Genomic DNA, 17,140 nt, shown 5'->3' with positions numbered 1-17,140 from the left:
ACAATGCAAAGTGAATAAATCACTGTTTTAGGTGTCCACTGTCAATCAATTAAAAGATATTGGGTGACCAACTCCTCACAGGAAAATTAATATTTATAGGTTAGATGTTCCATGTGCAATGCATGTGACACTTACCATTAGTTTTTGCAGTTTTTGGTAACTAGAGAATTTTCATTATCAGTTTCACTCTTTCCAAAAGGATGGAAAGATAAGAGCAGCACACAGTATAAACCAGAAGTTACTAGACCATCACACTTTAATTACATTTAGAACTCTAACTTTAAAGTGTTGCGTATTATATTTCTTCAATAATAAAACTTAGCAATGTTTCACTACCAAGTACAGATTTGAAAAGTTGTTGCTTTGAAATAGTTTAGTGTGGCATCTTGCGAAACACTAAGGAATAACCTTTGCTATATCACTTAGGCAACTTAAAATACATTCTAAAACATTTACATAGTATCAATTATTGGCTTAGTCATGTTTTCATATTAAATCATTTTAATTTCAATTATAAGCTTTGTTCTTTCTGTTTTTTTGTTTTATAATTGTTAAAATGATGGAATACAAAAGGAAGGAAAGCACATTAAATAACGCTCAAACAGTGAAAAGCAAATCTTAAATATGTTTCAGTAATTAAAAAAATTAAAAAGTAATAACCTTCCAATTAATTAACAAGAAAAGATTTATTACATGTAAAAATATCTATATAAAATTAATTCAATTGTTATTTATCATAAATCTCAACCATACAGCAACATATAATGTCATATAATCATTTTAGAATACAGAAACTTTTCAGAATCGTTACTTACTATTCTGTCTTTCTGGATATGTTTAACAATATATCACATTCATACTGCTTTAATTATACAATTTTATTTTATTTGAAAAGGTATCCTTCTCTCCTGACTGTTCCCCCACCAGATATGAGACAAATCCTGATATTTAATATTTAGACATTTTTATAAGCATCGTTCTTCAAATATGTATTTAGGGACTAAGTATAAGTATAATCTTTATTGTCATTGTACTTAAATACAACGAAATTGACTAAGGCAAAATGGGAGATCTGTTTAAGTTTAGAATAATCTAGTTGCTTTGATGTTATAAGGCTCGTTGTTTATAATGCTGTTTGCACTGAAAAGCACAAAGAATTGTGGTTTTTCTCCCAAGGACGTTTTATGATTGGCTTAGAACATATGGTACATTTGACCACTCAGGTAGAAGAATGTTTGGCAACAATAATTTATTAAACTATTAGCAAGAATAGTATGAGAAAACAATGAAGGGAAAGAAGGGGAGATTAATTTCCTGAGAAAGTATAAGAGATTCCTTACTTCCAATCTACTCCCCTTTCCATGTTTTCCCTTTAATTAGATGAACTAGATTTTGGTGTCTGCCTCTCAAAATCGACTAAATTCTAGGATTAGCCAGTTAGGGTTTGAGTTTTCCTTTCTCTGTTAAAGTTTATTGTAAGATTTACTTACAATGACATTGGGTTCTTAAGAATTGAAATAAGATGCAATTGAGAATTCTATCCTGACATCTTTACCAATAACAACTGCAACTCCAGATTAAAACTGCCACAATGTTCAATAGCATAGCTCACCGGAATTTATATAAATTGGTCAACAAAACTATAGAGAGGAGATGCAAATTTATAGATAGCTTGTGCCTAAAGATAAGAGAATCTGTGAATTTGTGAAACACTTCAGTGTCTTTTGAACACAAAGAAGTTGAAGTTATAATAATGGGGGAATGCAACGTTGACTGGAGAGGTGGTAAGTGCTCTCGATCCTACTTGTTGAGTTTCCAATACTTGTCGCAGACTATACTCACCAATAACGAATCTTTTATCACACATGCCATCTCTTGCATTGATCTTGTTTGACTGGATATTAATTGTTCAATATTTTGTAGTATTGCCTTCTCCAGACTAGGAAGGTGACGAAGCCATAATTGCAGGACAGCAGTTTCAGATAATGAGATATTTTTCCTATATTAAAAACAGGAGTTGAGATTTCTGTATATATTTCACTAACGTGTTGTGCAATTCTTGTCTTTCTTCCTATTTTTATCTCTGTGTCCAAAGAAAAATGTTCTTTTAGTATTCTTTGCTACAAGTGATATTTTTGAACTACTATTTTTGAACTACTACATTCCCCATTAACCAAAGAGATAAGCTGTGAAAGAAAAACAGGAGGAGGAACTAATCATTTTAGAGCAATAGTAAATAATCATGGAGTCCTCCAAATATATTTGATAATTGCTTCTACCATACCCAGGGAGTGGAGCCACTGATCATGCTGGCTGGTGATAATGCTACGTTTAGTTTAACACCCTGGAAGATCCTACATTGAAGAACCTTAAAAATAGGTGTGCAAAACAATAATTCTATTTAACTGTGAACAAAATCTAAAATAAAATGTGAATTTGGTATTTATCGTATGTGATATAGAGATTTCTACTTTTTCCTGGGAAAAGAAAATACATGCAGCATGTTACTGTAAGTGGTCAAAAGCCACTTATCTCTGCTGAATATATGGATAATACTAATATTTTATGTAAGGCTGACATTTTTCAAAGGTAACATCTGGATTATCATTACAAAAAACATCATAGCAGTGGCAAACAAGTTATTTTACAAATAAAACACATTCTTTTTCAATTTACAAAATGAAATCCATCTGTAGAACAGATTTCCAACATTTGCATCAATTACAGAATGCACAAAAGCTCATCAAATGAGGGAATAATCAAGATAATTTATGAAAAAATAAGCAAAACCCATGTCTGAAAACGTGTTCATAAACTATTAATAGATTGCAATAAATTCTTAGTTCAGCACAGATATATCAAATTAATTTTCAACATACAGAGTTATTGAATTAGCATTCTTGTTACTAGACAAGAAAATTCTCTTATTTTGGAGTCTACTTACTGTAGTATAGCCTCATTCACTGCTTCTAAAAACTGAGAGTGAAGCACTTCTTGTGGTCCCTGATCATGATAGTTAAGGAGAGCTTCAAGAAGTGGTTTTATATCAGGCAGAGTTATAAGAGGTATGCAGAGAAGAGACATGGAGGTTACTCGACAAGAGATGCTGCAGGAACAAAATTATATCTGTTACATAGATGAAGAAACATTTTAACTGCCCAGTCACTGGGAGTTTGGGCAGGATATAAACATATATTTTTTTAAATACTTTAATTGTTCATAAAATACAGATTGCCAAGAAGTTCCATTTACAAAATGACAAACGAATGGCATATAACAAGTCCTTATGTACTAAGCTCTTCACAAGGATTCCCGGTTTTGTGTGGCAGTGTGCAAAACCAGGCAAACTAAGAGCAAATGAACCTGCCTCAATATAGAGAGACAGAATTGTTTCAGGCTTGGCATTAACCATTGGTTACTTTTTAACTTCTTTTTTTATACTTCGGTGTATATATGCCATGTCAGCTCTTGTACTATATTCTCAGGTTTGACAAGGGTCTGTAAATTAAATTTATAATCCTGAAATCCCTTTTGGATAATTTTATTGTTTTATCTATCAGCATTTTTTGTATTTGAACTTAATGTTGCTACCGGTATTTTAAAGTTTATAGGATTGCTCATTTTTAATCTCTTTTCTGCTTTGTCTTACATGTGTAGCCTGAGCAAGCACCCTAACATTTTTACAATTTAATACTGTCTTTTAGACAAAATGCTTTGTTTGTATATACCTTTCCTATTTAGCTTGATAGTGTTAATTTAGTTTTCAGTATTTGAATACCAATTCACTTAGGCTGGTTCATGACTGCAATAAACTTATTTAGTGAGCTCTAAACTTCAATCTTTTCCTGCTAGTAAAAGGCCGACCTAACTAGAAACATTCAAAATAGGGAAAAATAAGAATTTTAGTCCAATATAGCTGTCAAAAAACTATTGAAACTCTCAAAAAATTGTTGGCCATATGTTCTATAATGCCACCAACTCTGAAAACATTTAAGTATGGGTCCGGACATGCCACATAGGCACTACTACATATTAAAAAAAACCCAAAAAACATCTGGACAGACAACCCATCTGAAACCGGGAGATAAAGGTCCAAATGACAAAGCTATATTTACCTTTCCAATGATAAAATTGGTAAAAAAAAACCAAACAAACCTAGGACCACAAAGTAGTTTGAGGACTTTCTTTTAGCTCTGTTTTTACATTATTTGTAACATAGATCATTTCTATAAATAATGTGTTTCTCAATAAAACCATGCTTATGCATAGTTTGGAATATGTCCACATAATGTTAGTAAGTATCTTTCCATAGATTTTTTTCCACACTAGTTACGTAGTTATGCTAATATTAATACCTACTTTTCTTGACTGTTAAATCCATTAACCTGGGTTCTGCCGAGTTCCATCACTAATGATGAGACTATCTGTTAAATAAATGTAATTATCAACTTAAAGTAATATAGGAAATCATCCAGTAATGATTACATCAGTGATATTTTCTCCCTGTTGAATTTGCACTTCGAGGTGAATGAACAATCAATTTGTTGAGGCCTATGGACTGAAAGATGTGAAAATAATTTCTCCAAATTTATTTTATGTCAATGAAACAATTCAAAATATACAAGCTTCCGTAAATTTAATCCAATTAAAATAAACCAATGTTCAGGAACAAAGTTTGATTGAAAAGGCAGACTGAAATATTCCAAGTATTTAAACATACTTTATTTACTGTTACGGTAACTAGAGAAAAATATCTTTTTCTTTTAAGAATGAAAGCTACCTTTTGTTTTCTCTTTAAATTCTAGTTCTAACAGTGTCCTATGAAGATATCCATTCCAAGTTTTTGTTATTAAGTCCTGGATGCAATATTTACATCTAATTTCATTATTACTATTATGACTATTAATCATGTAATAATACGGTATATTTGTTTTGATGGGCTATATCAATCTTCAGTATTTACATATTTAAGTGGTTCACCAGAAAACAAGAATAAAAAGCTAACTATATATAGAAAATAGAGAAACTGTGCATGGTTTAAAACCACGTTAAATCCAATTTGGTTTTCATTCTGGTTCCATTCATTGCTTTGTCTTGGCCTTTCTCATTTTGGCTACAGAAATTACCCTCTAGGCAAGAAAAACTGGAGTGGAAATAAAGAACTTGCTCTACAATCATTCCCATTATATTCTTTACAAAGAGACAGCTATTATCAGACATATTTAGCAAACCAGCTCTTTGCTAGATAGGAACTGCTGGCTGATCTTTTATGTGGTAAGTCAAAGCAGCCACATTCCTCCATTTCATAAACTTGTAGGAATTTGTACTTCATGTTGTTCATGAGAATTAATGACAACTGCCAATACTATAGATGCCTGACAACTTGGAGGAAGATGGTAGCTCCTTTCTACAAGTGTCAAAATCAGAGGTAAATGAACTTTCACGTTACCAAATTGCCAACTTATACAAAATACTCACATTTTCAATGAGTTTAGAGTAGTAATCTACTGATGTGAAGCCAAGAGTTGAAATAAACTTATTAACATCAGCATCATGATTTCCCAGTCCACAAAATGTCAGCAGATGGCACAATGACTTCTAGAAGGAACATGTCAATAGAAGAAATAATTAAAATAGATATATTCCACCAAAATATATCTTATGTGAAAATGGGGAAAGGATAACAAGTAACAATAATTACAATAATGTGACCTCTTTATCTAACATATAAAAAGACACGTTTGACTTAATAGAAAACAGGAATCAACTGAAAGAAACCAGCCCAAATATCCATACATTCAGTAATAAGTTACCTGCTTTGAACTGATTCGGTGATTCAGACTAATATACACTTTTGCCATAAAGAATAAAAGTAGAGAAAATGCTTTTAAAAGATACTGTACAAAAGAAAATCATTAATAAAAATGGAAAATAGCAACATCCAACTCTTGTTTATTCTGATATATTTTTTGGTGGAATATTAGTTTGGCAGGTTAAATATGGTACTTAATAGATGTACTTGACAATTATAAAGTATCTATCTTCTATAGAATAGTTGTTTTACTGCCACCTAGCGGCATACCTGTAAAAACTACAATAATTTTTAAATGTTTGAATTTTTAACATCATAGTGACAAAAAGTTAAATGGCAATGTACAAATCTGATAAATAGATAAAGTCAATTAAGTAATTTGTTAATTCTATAGCAAAATCCATTATTCAGTATGGAAAAATTGTGTTTATTTAAATGTGAAATATAAATTACCCACACATGGAACAGTTACTTTCCTACCAAAGTGGTACCTATTTATCTACTTGAATTTGCATGCTAGGTTGGCAGGAGCTGGGGCAAGAGCTCACCCTGTCACGTGGTATAAGTGGAATGCTGGAGGTAATATCACTCCTTTCCTTAATTTCACATACATGAGCAACTACAACCAGGATTGCCATCTCTAAGCAGCCCGGTTATAAAGGTGACATAATGTGACTGTACTGCTTAGTGATGGCAATCCCAGCTATCTTAGTTGCCAGACTATTAAGCAGAAAAATGTGGGAGTCTCAGGTAGGGAATGCAGGAATTATGTGTGAGTCTGCTGCAGGAGAAGCATTAGGAAGAATAGCTGGCGCTGGGGACCTGCCTATGGTTGGCACGGGTCATGGTTGCAGGTGAGTGTGCATTATGGAGTATAGCTGGTCATGGGGCGTTTGCTAAGGAATACAAGATCCCTAGGATTTTATACTAGCGTAGTGTATGTAGTGGGGCTGCTTGGGAGAAAAAGTGGCAGAAACAAGCTGTCTGGAAAGATCCCCCTCATTCAGTGTCATCATAATTTAGAATGATTGATGAATGAATGGTCATGAATTAAGGACTACCTACAAATATTTTGACTGAACATGCTGTTTTTGTTTGCGACTTCGGTGAATGTATACATAATTTTGGCTTCTGCTGAGATTCTGTGTGTGTGTGTGTGCATATGCATTCTGTTCACTGTATAGCTTGTGTCTTTGAAGATGATGTCTTCATCTTCAAAGACACCAGCTACACAATCAACAGAATAAAAGAGAACTCAGAGTGCACATGGACACAAATTCAGTACGACATCATCAAAGTAATTCAATTATTATTATTACCCTTTCCACATAAACATCTGGGTTGATGGCTTGCTCTGATCTGGTTGGTTCTCCTGTGATTTTTTTTACTTTTGAGTGCATTTCAGAAACAAGGAGTAACTCTGGTTAATTGACTCTTAAGAGTTTTTTATGTTGCTGTATCATTTATTCATAACTATATTGCCCTGCACTCTCGTGCCTTCTTGCTTATGGAGATTTCATAGGTCATTAAAAATTCACACACACACACAATGCTTTATATTGTTAAATATGTGTGCACGTGCATACCCTTTACGCTCTTATGAACTGTTGATACAGTCCATGGGTGCATTTAGCTTCAAAGGCATGTTTGAAGTTGTTGGTTTGACTTGTTTCCTAGGATTCTTTTATCCCTGTAGCATTTCAAGCATAAAAAGAAGTTGTTTTACTGAGTAAGGGAGTGTCTGTGATCCATAAATACTCTTGTTTTGTGTGCTGTTCAGAACTACTAAAGAAGTAAATCAGAGATTTCTTGTATTTCCCAGGGTGGGGTCTCTATAATCAGTAGTAGTAGTAGTAGTAGTAGTAGTAGTAGTAGTAGTAGTAGTAGTACTTCTCCTCCTCCTCTTTCAGGTTAAAAGTTTTTTTTTGTTCTTGACAGCAAGTCAGAAATGGAAACAATCTGCAGATAATCCTTTGAATTGCTTGAAATTCATTTAACATTTTTGAGCAGAATGTATCAGGTATGAGCTGCTCAGCGGCTGTTGAGGCAGGTTGAGAGGCATTCTGGGGACAAAATTGATTGCATTTACATGAAAGGCAAGAAGTCATGAAAGATAATATGCATGGATGCTGCATGACTTCATGGATATTCCATCTATTGTTCTGGCACTGTCCTTCACCCAATGCAGCATCTACACAATAAAAAGGCTCCTGCTAAAGCAGCAAATAGGGGGCATGAGGAGGAGAGCTTTCAGCCAATGAAACAATTGCATCCTTTCCTGGATCAAAAGGTGTGGAAGTAAGTGACTCACTTCCTTGTCATCTTTTGATTAGCCTATAGGCAGTCCTTGCTTAACAACTGCTCTGTTTTGTGACCAGAGCTACACTGGAGCTAACAAAGTAATCTTACTATTTTTTGTATTGGTTTTCTTCTATGGTTAAATTTTTAATGAAGGGTTTGTTCTGAATTTTATTTCTGATCCCACAATCCAAATATCTGAAACAATTTAACAATTTAAGATTTCCTGCCAAAACAATAAATTATTTTCAATTTTTGTTTCTATTGCACTATAATTGGCCTGAAAAAGGTAAAAAAAACAACTTTTTTAATGAAATATCTGTGAAAGTAGTGCTGTGTTTGATGCTGAACTGATTAATGGATTGTGGATAACCAACTGATTAATGGATTGTGTCATTCATTTGCTTTCTCTTTTCTTCATTCTCTTATTTTTTCTTAGTATTCTTCTTTCTCCCTATTTTAAGAGGCAAAACCATGATGTAGTTTTTTTTTTAAATTTAAACAGTGATTTGTGGAGAGGACAGACCCCATGGCTTCCTGCAATGACAATTTCATACTCAGGTTTGTAGTCTGGATGTTATTTAAAAGTTTTTGAAGCCAGACATTCAGCTGGAGTGACCTCATGAGCAATTATTTAGATTCTTGAGAGATAAGACTTCCATTTGATCAGATTTTATTCCATTCCAGACCCCCTTAATTTCAGGATTTTTGTTTTTTTGTTTTGTTTTGTACAACATGGACAAGAAATATTCAAGGATTTGTGAACAAAAACATGCAAACCTATCAACACAAATACTCTCAGCTGCTGCTCTGCACTAGACACCAGATGTTATCTATTTATTCATTCTATTTTATAGATTTATAGCCCATATTTCTTCAGGGAGCTCAGGGTAGCATATATAGTAGTGTCTCCTCACAAAATTTATCTCTCAACAAGCCTGTAAGGTAAACTGAGTAGAAATATTATGACTGGACCAAACACCTTCAGAGAATTTTCATAACTGACAGAAAATGTGAATCTCTGTTCCCCAATCCAATTCTAAAATGTTTGCTATTACATTATCACACCATTCTGACTTGCAGTTTCATTATTCTGAAGTCAAATCAGTGTGATTATACACACACTACATTCTTTCTCGTTCTCTCTCTCTCTCTCTCTCTCTCTCTCACACACACACACACACACAGTAAAACTATGCAGTTTTAGCCCTTCCAGGAGTGTTAGAATGCATGTTTTCTAGACTAATTAAATGAAGCTTCAGAGTAAAACCGAAACAAGTTCCTTAATATTTAAATCAGAGACTGTTTTTCTTGTTCGATTCATTTGCACTGTAAAATGTAAAGTAATAACAAGACTTTAAACATTCAGGCAAAATATGAATCGTTCTATAGCATTTACTAAAAAATAAACTGCTAATGTTGCAAGGGCAAAAGTAGTTACTTATTTTAAAAAATTATGAGGAAAGAGTTACCTGAGGAAAACGTAAACTGACAGTAGATGGTTTATTTCAAAAAGGTTCATTTCTTTCCCCAAGTCTATCTTGTACAAAAGCTACTGGAAAAATTGAGGAGCTGAAACAAGTTAGAGGGAAACACCCTTTGGAAAAAAAAATGTTAAGAGATCTTGGGAACTTTGTCTAGTTCTATACTGCTGCAATCTGTAGTCAAAAAAGCACTGACAATTCTTTGCATACTATGACCACCCACATTATGGGAAGCACTATGATTAAAGTGAACCTGGCATTCCAATATTGAATAGTGTAGTCTGCTCCATGTTGTCATTATTATATTTGCAGTCCTCTTTTAATCACTTTCATGTGTTGCAGCTATCCAATCTACATGGTCCGGCCTGGGAAGAACTGAACATTCTTATTTTGAGTGTGTGATCTGTATGTAAGCATCCACATTTTGCTACAGAACTAGAAACTCTGCATTTAATTTCTTACAAAAAAAATTCCAAACTTTATGCCAAACGGTATTTATTAAAAATGTATTTAAAAACAATAAAACAGAGGCTTCAAACCAATTTAGAAATATACTAAAGGAATATGAGATGAGAAGGAAACGCAGTAGAGGAAAATACCAGGGAGAACATTCCAGAGCTTAAACTTTTATAGTTACATAAACATTTTTTGACTAACTGGATTGACTACTAAGAGACAGTTTTAAAAAGGCAAAACCAAATGATAGGTACTTCCAGATGTGTGTGAGAATGACTGCTAACAAATAATAAAAAATGGCTTTTATTTCAAGACAGATATTGGTAACATTTTACCGATGAAACTTGGTCTCCTGGCTAGCTAAAAGAGATGGGAAGGGGCAGAGCCAAAGTTTCCATCCATTAACAGATCTGAAAGATTATACAATGTAATACAATACAATAGCAGAGTTGGAAGGGACCTTGGAGGGCTTCTAGTCCAACCCCCTGTCTAGGCAGGAAACCCTATACCGTTTCAGACAAATGGCTATCCAACATCTTCTTAAAGACTTCCAGTGTTGGGGCATTCACAACTTCTGGAGGCAAACTGTTCCACTGATTAATTGTTCTGTCAGGAAATTTCTCCTCAGTTCTAAGTTGCTTCTTTCCTTGATTAGTTTCCACCCATTGCTTCTTGTTCTACCCTCAGATGCCTTGGAGAATAGTTTGACCTCCTCTTCTTTGTGGCAACCCCTGAGATATTGGAAGACTGCTATCATGTCTCCCCTAGTCCTTCTTTCTATTAAACTAGACATACCCAGTTCCTGCAACCGTTCTTCATATGTTTCTCCAGTCCCCTAATCATCTTTGTTAAGATTAGGGCAGAGGTGTCAAACTCAAGGCCTGTGGGCCAAATCCGGCCTGCGGGATGCTTAGATCTGGCCTGTGGGGCCGCCCCGGAACAGCGTACTGGCCTGCGGTGGCTCCGTGTGCAGCCCTGCCAAGCTCTGTTTTTGCTAGCAGAGGGTTGCATCAGGCTGTCACAGTCGAAAACAGAGCTCAGAAACCTGTTTTTGCTGGCAGAACGCTCGGGCCACCACAGACAACCGACATGAGTGACATTGAGCTGCCCATGCCTAGCCCGCCGAGGTCAAACACAACCCTGATGCAACCCTCAATGAAATAGAGTTTGACACCTCTGGATTAGGGAATTATTCAATTCTGATAATTCCTGCCCTTTCCTCACACCAACATCTATCAAAACCTGGTATTATTTTCCGCTGGCTTGCTGATGCTCCTAGCTTCAACCATTAGTTTTGCCCATGGAAGCTTATTGTATCCATTTTCGTTTTCATGTATTTGAGTCAACAATGATGCAGTCAAACATCAACTGTAAGAGTTATGGTGGTGCAATGGTTAGAATGCAGTACTGCAGGCTACCTCTGCTGACTGCCACCTGCTTGCAATTTAGCAGTTTGAATCTTACCAGGCTCAAGGGTGACTCATCCTTCCATTCTTCCGAAGTCAGTAAAATGAGGACTCAGATTGTTGGGGAAAATATGCTGATTCTGTAAACCACTTAGAGAGGGTTGTAAAACACTGTGAAGTGGCATATAAGTCTAAGTACTATTGCAATTGCAATTTTGATACTTAATTTTTGTCACATGGGGTACCTCTAACATGAGGCTGTTAGAGACTGGATGGGGGTTAACAAGCTTGTGCTCAATCCAGAAAAGACCGAGTGGCTGTTGTGCTTCCCTCCCACGAATTGGCCAAGTGTTCCATCTCTCAGGCTGGGGGGTCAAATTGTACGCCCCTCAGATAGGGTTCGCAACTTGGGAGTCCTCCTGGACCCTCAGCTGACTTTTGAACACCATTTGTCAGCTGTAACCAGGGGGGCATTTGCCCAGGTTCGCCTGGTGCACCAGTTGCGTCCCTACCTGAACCGGGAGGCCCTCACAACAGTCATTCGTGCCCTTGTGACCTCTAGGCTGGAGTACTGCAATGTGCTCTACATGGGGCTGCCCTTGAAGAGTATTCGGCGACTTCAGCTGGTCCAGAATGCAGCCGCGCGAGCGATCGTGGGTGCACCTCGATTCACCCACGTAACACCTATCCTCCGCGGGCTGCACTGGCTGCCTGTTGATCTCCGGGTGCGCTTCAAGGTGCTACTTGTCACCTACAAAGCCCTTCATGGTATTGGATCTGGGTACTTGAGAGACCGCCTACTGCCAATCACCTCCACTAGACCGATAAGATCGCATAGATTACGCCTCATCCGAATTCCATCAGCCAGCCAGTGTAGACTGGCAACTACTCGGAGGAGAGCCTTCTCGGTGGCTGCTCCGACCCTCTGGAACGAACTCCCCATGGAGATCCGGACCCTCACCACCCTCCAGACCTTCCGCGCCGCACTTAAAATCTGGCTATCCTGGCTGGCCTGGGGTTAAAGATTCTAACCCCTACTCGAATTGTATGACTGTTGAGTTCTTAAATGATGTAATGCTTTTATGTTGTAAATTGTTTGTCCTTCCCCCACCCCTTTTGAACTGTGAGCCGCCCTGAGTGTCCCCAGGGAAAAAGGTGGCATACAAATAAAGTGAACCGAACTGAACTGAACTAAGCACCCACACAAATGGTCCTGGGGAGGAGACAGTTGTACTTCACTCTCTTGCTTTAAAGTTGGTATTAATGAATGAGTCCAAACAAGTTGGAAAATGGGGCTGAAGAATAAGATGTTTTTAACAGGGAGAAAAGTAAGATATTATATTTAGGGAGAAATAACTATGTAATTACCCACTACACATTGTTTTAAAGATGTAAAATCCCTAGCTGTTTTTCAATAAGCTGTTCCTTGTACGGTGCTTGGCAATTTTGCAGTTTTTGCACACTATTCCTGAGACATCACTTAAAAAAGGATAAAGGTTTCCCCTGCCAGTCATGTCCAACTCTAGGGGGCAATGCTCATCTCCGATTCACTGCCAAAAAGCCAACATTGTCCAAAGACATTTGCTTGAGCATATGGCCAGCATGACTATGTACCACAGAGGCAAGGAATGCTGAACATAAACTATTCATAAATGCTGTGAAGTGTAGGTATAATTCAACATCATTTAGCATTTTGCTTTACTTTTAGTAATTTTCATTGCTAGTACTAGCTTTATAGGACATAGATGATACTGAATTTTGAAAACTGATCATATGAAGAATTTTCTTTTCTTACATAAAATTATTTATGCTATCCATTCCCACTTGATGTGCATCAGTTTATTAACTTGTATTTTTTTTATTATAGGGTTGAGTTTGCTGTACAACTTTGGTTTCACAATGTAAGCAACTGTCTAGGTGCCTGTTTCTTTTTATCCTAACATAAACAGAGCAAAGAGTCGCTTCAAAATTAATTTATTAGTAAAATACATCAAATAACTTATTAAGAGTTCTTCTCCAATAACAATAGTAATCGAGACCACCGCTCAAATCACAACTATCCTGTCAGTAATGGAAATAGATGTAATTGAGACAGAAGTTAGAGTTCCATGGACATAATTATTCTAAAAAAAATTGGCTGCACTCAAATTTAATAGGCCTTGCCTGAGGTAAGTCCGCTACTGTGAGACACCTTATCTTTAAAATTGTATCACTTTTGTTGTTTCATAAGATCGTAAAAATCATTTTATTGAGGCAGATATTCAAAGCTGACCTAGGATTCACCAAATCATGAAACAGACTCCGTCTCACTCACACACACACACACACACACACACACACACACACACACACACCCTTTTTATTTGGCTAATGTGAATTCCTAGCATTCACATCCTGCAAAGTCCCGGCAAAGAGTCTTTCAAGAGTGAATTACAAACACAGACCTTATCAGTCCTTGGATAATTGCCAGGCCAATAACTTCCAGACGCAACGCTGTACAAGGAAATACTTGGCAAGGAGTCTTTCAGATAAGCGAATCTTCACACTAACGAACTAATTGTCTCCTACAAACACCACTCCCCTTTTGCTCCTATTTATTTCCTATAGGAAGGGAGAGTCAGCGTCCCCTTGTGCCTTTACTCCCGAGTTGATCTCTGTTCCTTAATTGTTCCCTTCTCCTGATAGCTCTGCGCATGCACACATCGGGAAAATGCTCCAGTTGTTCTTCAGCCCCACGTATCTCCAACTCCGAAGGTAGCTGATGTCGGACGGCCCTGGCCCCATCTCTGCTTCCGATGCAGAGCACTCATCAGAGCCTTCCCTAGACTCCAGGACGGGCCCTTGTTCCTCCCCAACTTCCTCATTGTCAGAGTCTGCCATCAGTTCCACTGGTGGGCCACAACAGATGTTTTCTCTACTTTGATATTTTTAATACCAGGTATAGGTTTAATGACGTTTTGTTCCATGAACTGCCTTTATGTTTTTTTTAAATATGACTTTATCCATGAATTTACACTTTCTAAATAACCTTGATTCAATGTTAACAAAATAAAAATTGATATTTCTAAATAAATTCTAGCCACTAGAAATATAAATGAAAAGTACTGAAAAGAATTATAGTGGATTACCGGTACGGCGGATTTTCTTTCCCTTGAAAACCACAAGATAAATTAGTTTTTAAAAGTTTCAGTTCTCTGAAAAACAGCACAACTCATATTGCATGATGCCAAGTATTCATTCAAGGTAGGCCAGATGGTGATTAATGTGGAAATTATATCATTTTCATTAACAGAGTGGTTTTACCAGGTCATGGTTGATTTCATGGATTAGTAACCTTCAAATACTTTATCTTTCTTCACTACATCTGGCAAGTAGATGAACAAATGAACGTGAACTCAGTTTTGTAGCTCTTCCAAGACTACTTAGGAAATAGGGTTTTGAAAGTATGCATCATAGATTTTAGTTAGTTAGTTTTCAAAATTCAAGGTAAAATAGAATTATAACATTTCAGTTCAAGATTTAATTTTACTGCATGCAGGCAGGTACAAACTTCACTTCGGTAAAAGAATTATGCCATGTTTTTCTAAAATCAAACCCCTCTATATGCCTTGAAAGTTTGCTTGTAAGCTGAGCAGCCCTCTAGATAGAATGAAATAATATGAGAGTGCCACAGGAGTAGGTGGTAACTTGCACAATTTGGAGGGAGAAAATTATGGAAGCAGAATTGCCTTCCAATTTGCACAATATGCCTCACTTAACTCATTAATAAGGGCACATGACAAAAGTCATTTCTCTTGGGTCTGTTTCCAGAAATACTGTGGGTCGCAGTAGGCTAGTGACAGAAAGCAATTTCAATGTATATAATCAAGGCTACCCAATCAGGAATAGCTTAGGTTTTCATGTCTGCCATCCCAACCATATACAGTACATGTGGAATCTGTATTCTATTCTTCAAGTGATGGTGACCTAAGAGTGGAAGGGCAACTCCACAGTCATGGACAAATAATTCCCTGGTCAGTTTTAGACTGCCAGTGGCCACAAACCCTGCCCGGATGAAAGACTACCTAACATTGTACAAATTAGGATAAGGTAATTTTCTAAAGGTACTAGGGGAATCAAGTAATCATCACACAGATTATTAACGAATCCAAAAACTTGCAAATAATGGAAAAGTGGCTGTGGGATGCTGCAACAGATTGTAAATCTGAGCCAGTTGCCAAGAACCGGAAATATGGTTATGCAACTGTGGGGGGAATATTTTATGGAAGTGTTTTAGAGGCTGTAAATAATTCTTTTTGAGGTTATAATAAATTTGAGCAGTCATTAAACAACAAGATTTTTTAGATTTTAGATTTATTTAATTTGTATGCCTCCCACTCTGAGACTCAGGGCGGCTTACAATAAAAAAGGGGGAGGGAGGAACATACAAAAACAAGACGACATTAAAAAAGACACAACATTCACAACTAAGGGTGGGGCTGGACGATTCAACAGCCCCAGGCCTGCCGGAACAACCAGGTCTTGGTCTCTTTGCGGAAGGCCAGAAGGGTAGTGAGGGTCCGGATCTCAACGGGGAGATCGTTCCAGAGGGCCAGAGCAGCCACAGAGAAGGCCCTCCCTGGGGACTCGCCAGCCGACATTGACCGGCAGATGGAATCCGGAGGAGGCCTAATCTGTGTGATCTTATAGGCATTAGGGAGGTAATTACAAGTGGTAAGTCATAGGCTATCTGTAGTGTCAAAGGTCTGAATGATCTGTAGAGAACACAAATGGTCCTGGCAGTTGATATGCTAAGTCCTAAGAGGTTCTAGCAGAATTTTGTAAGTTACTTTGCTTAGCAAATGGCTGAGAATAATGATGGACAGATGGAAACTTTTACAAATCATTGTGGATGGGGCTTTTCTTCAGATCCATTTGAGATCTTCCTTTACAGCAGTGGATAGAGGTTTCACTTCTCTGATTCTGTTTGTTTGCACAAAACAAACTGGTGATGCTGTGCAATATTCACCTCACTCATCATGATACTGGGCAAGAGAAACTGGAATTAACAATACCCCTGTGTGATTTGATTCAGCACAATTTCCTTTGATTTGGATTCCAACATTAGATTATTTTATAGCATTGGGAAATAACTTGCTTGCCAGGTTTATATGGATATGTTTCATCTTATAGATTTTAAGATTGTGGATGAGTATGTGTGCAAAAATGAAGGTCACTACTGGCTTAATTGATCCTGATCTTGGCTAATTAAACAAAAAGGGTCAGATTGGCCCCAAGGTTAAGGGAGGTGTTTTATGTGGTTGAGCATGTCTTCAGGAAACAATTATAAATGCTTTCAAAATCTTCCCCCAACCCAAAATATCTTTCTAAAGTTAGGCCACTCTGAAATATTTCATTCTTGAGCAAGATGACTTAGAAAGTTGTGGCCTCAGAATTCCAGGATGGAATTAATTTCAATTGCTATTCATTCAGAATATGGAATGAATTGGCTTGTCACCTTGATGGAAACAGGTTTCTCAGTAGATTTAGGTAACATTGATTCAATGAATATTAATGGCTTGCCTTGAAAAGTAGGGCTTGGGGGCACTATTTTGCTATGGTGCAGGTCCTCCCTGTCAGGTTGTGTCCAGAAGAGGGTGCTAATGAACTATTGTTAGACAACTAGATCAGGTTATATCTTGTCT

At 36.8% G+C, this 17,140-nt stretch overlaps 1 protein-coding gene across 1 annotated transcript in view; it reads right to left on the bottom strand.

Moving 5' to 3' along the window:
• Window positions 1–17,140, bottom strand: part of FANCC (FA complementation group C) — a 60,567-nt gene that overhangs the window by 17,299 nt on the left and 26,128 nt on the right. Inside the window, exons 5-8 of the mRNA XM_087715112.1 lie at window positions 5,479–5,598; window positions 4,360–4,424; window positions 2,945–3,106; window positions 1,843–1,999 (exon numbers count right to left, since the gene is read on the bottom strand). Coding sequence (XP_087571238.1) covers window positions 1,843–1,999; window positions 2,945–3,106; window positions 4,360–4,424; window positions 5,479–5,598 — 504 coding nt within the window. The remainder of the gene's footprint in view (window positions 1–1,842; window positions 2,000–2,944; window positions 3,107–4,359; window positions 4,425–5,478; window positions 5,599–17,140) is intronic.

Source organism: Thamnophis sirtalis, unplaced genomic scaffold, assembly GCF_051295495.1.
Source record: "Thamnophis sirtalis isolate CommonGarterSnake01/CBP01778 unplaced genomic scaffold, rThaSir2_p1.2 scaffold_5, whole genome shotgun sequence".
Taxonomy (NCBI): domain Eukaryota; kingdom Metazoa; phylum Chordata; class Lepidosauria; order Squamata; family Natricidae; genus Thamnophis; species Thamnophis sirtalis.
This window is presented reverse-complemented; position numbering and strand designations above follow the sequence as displayed.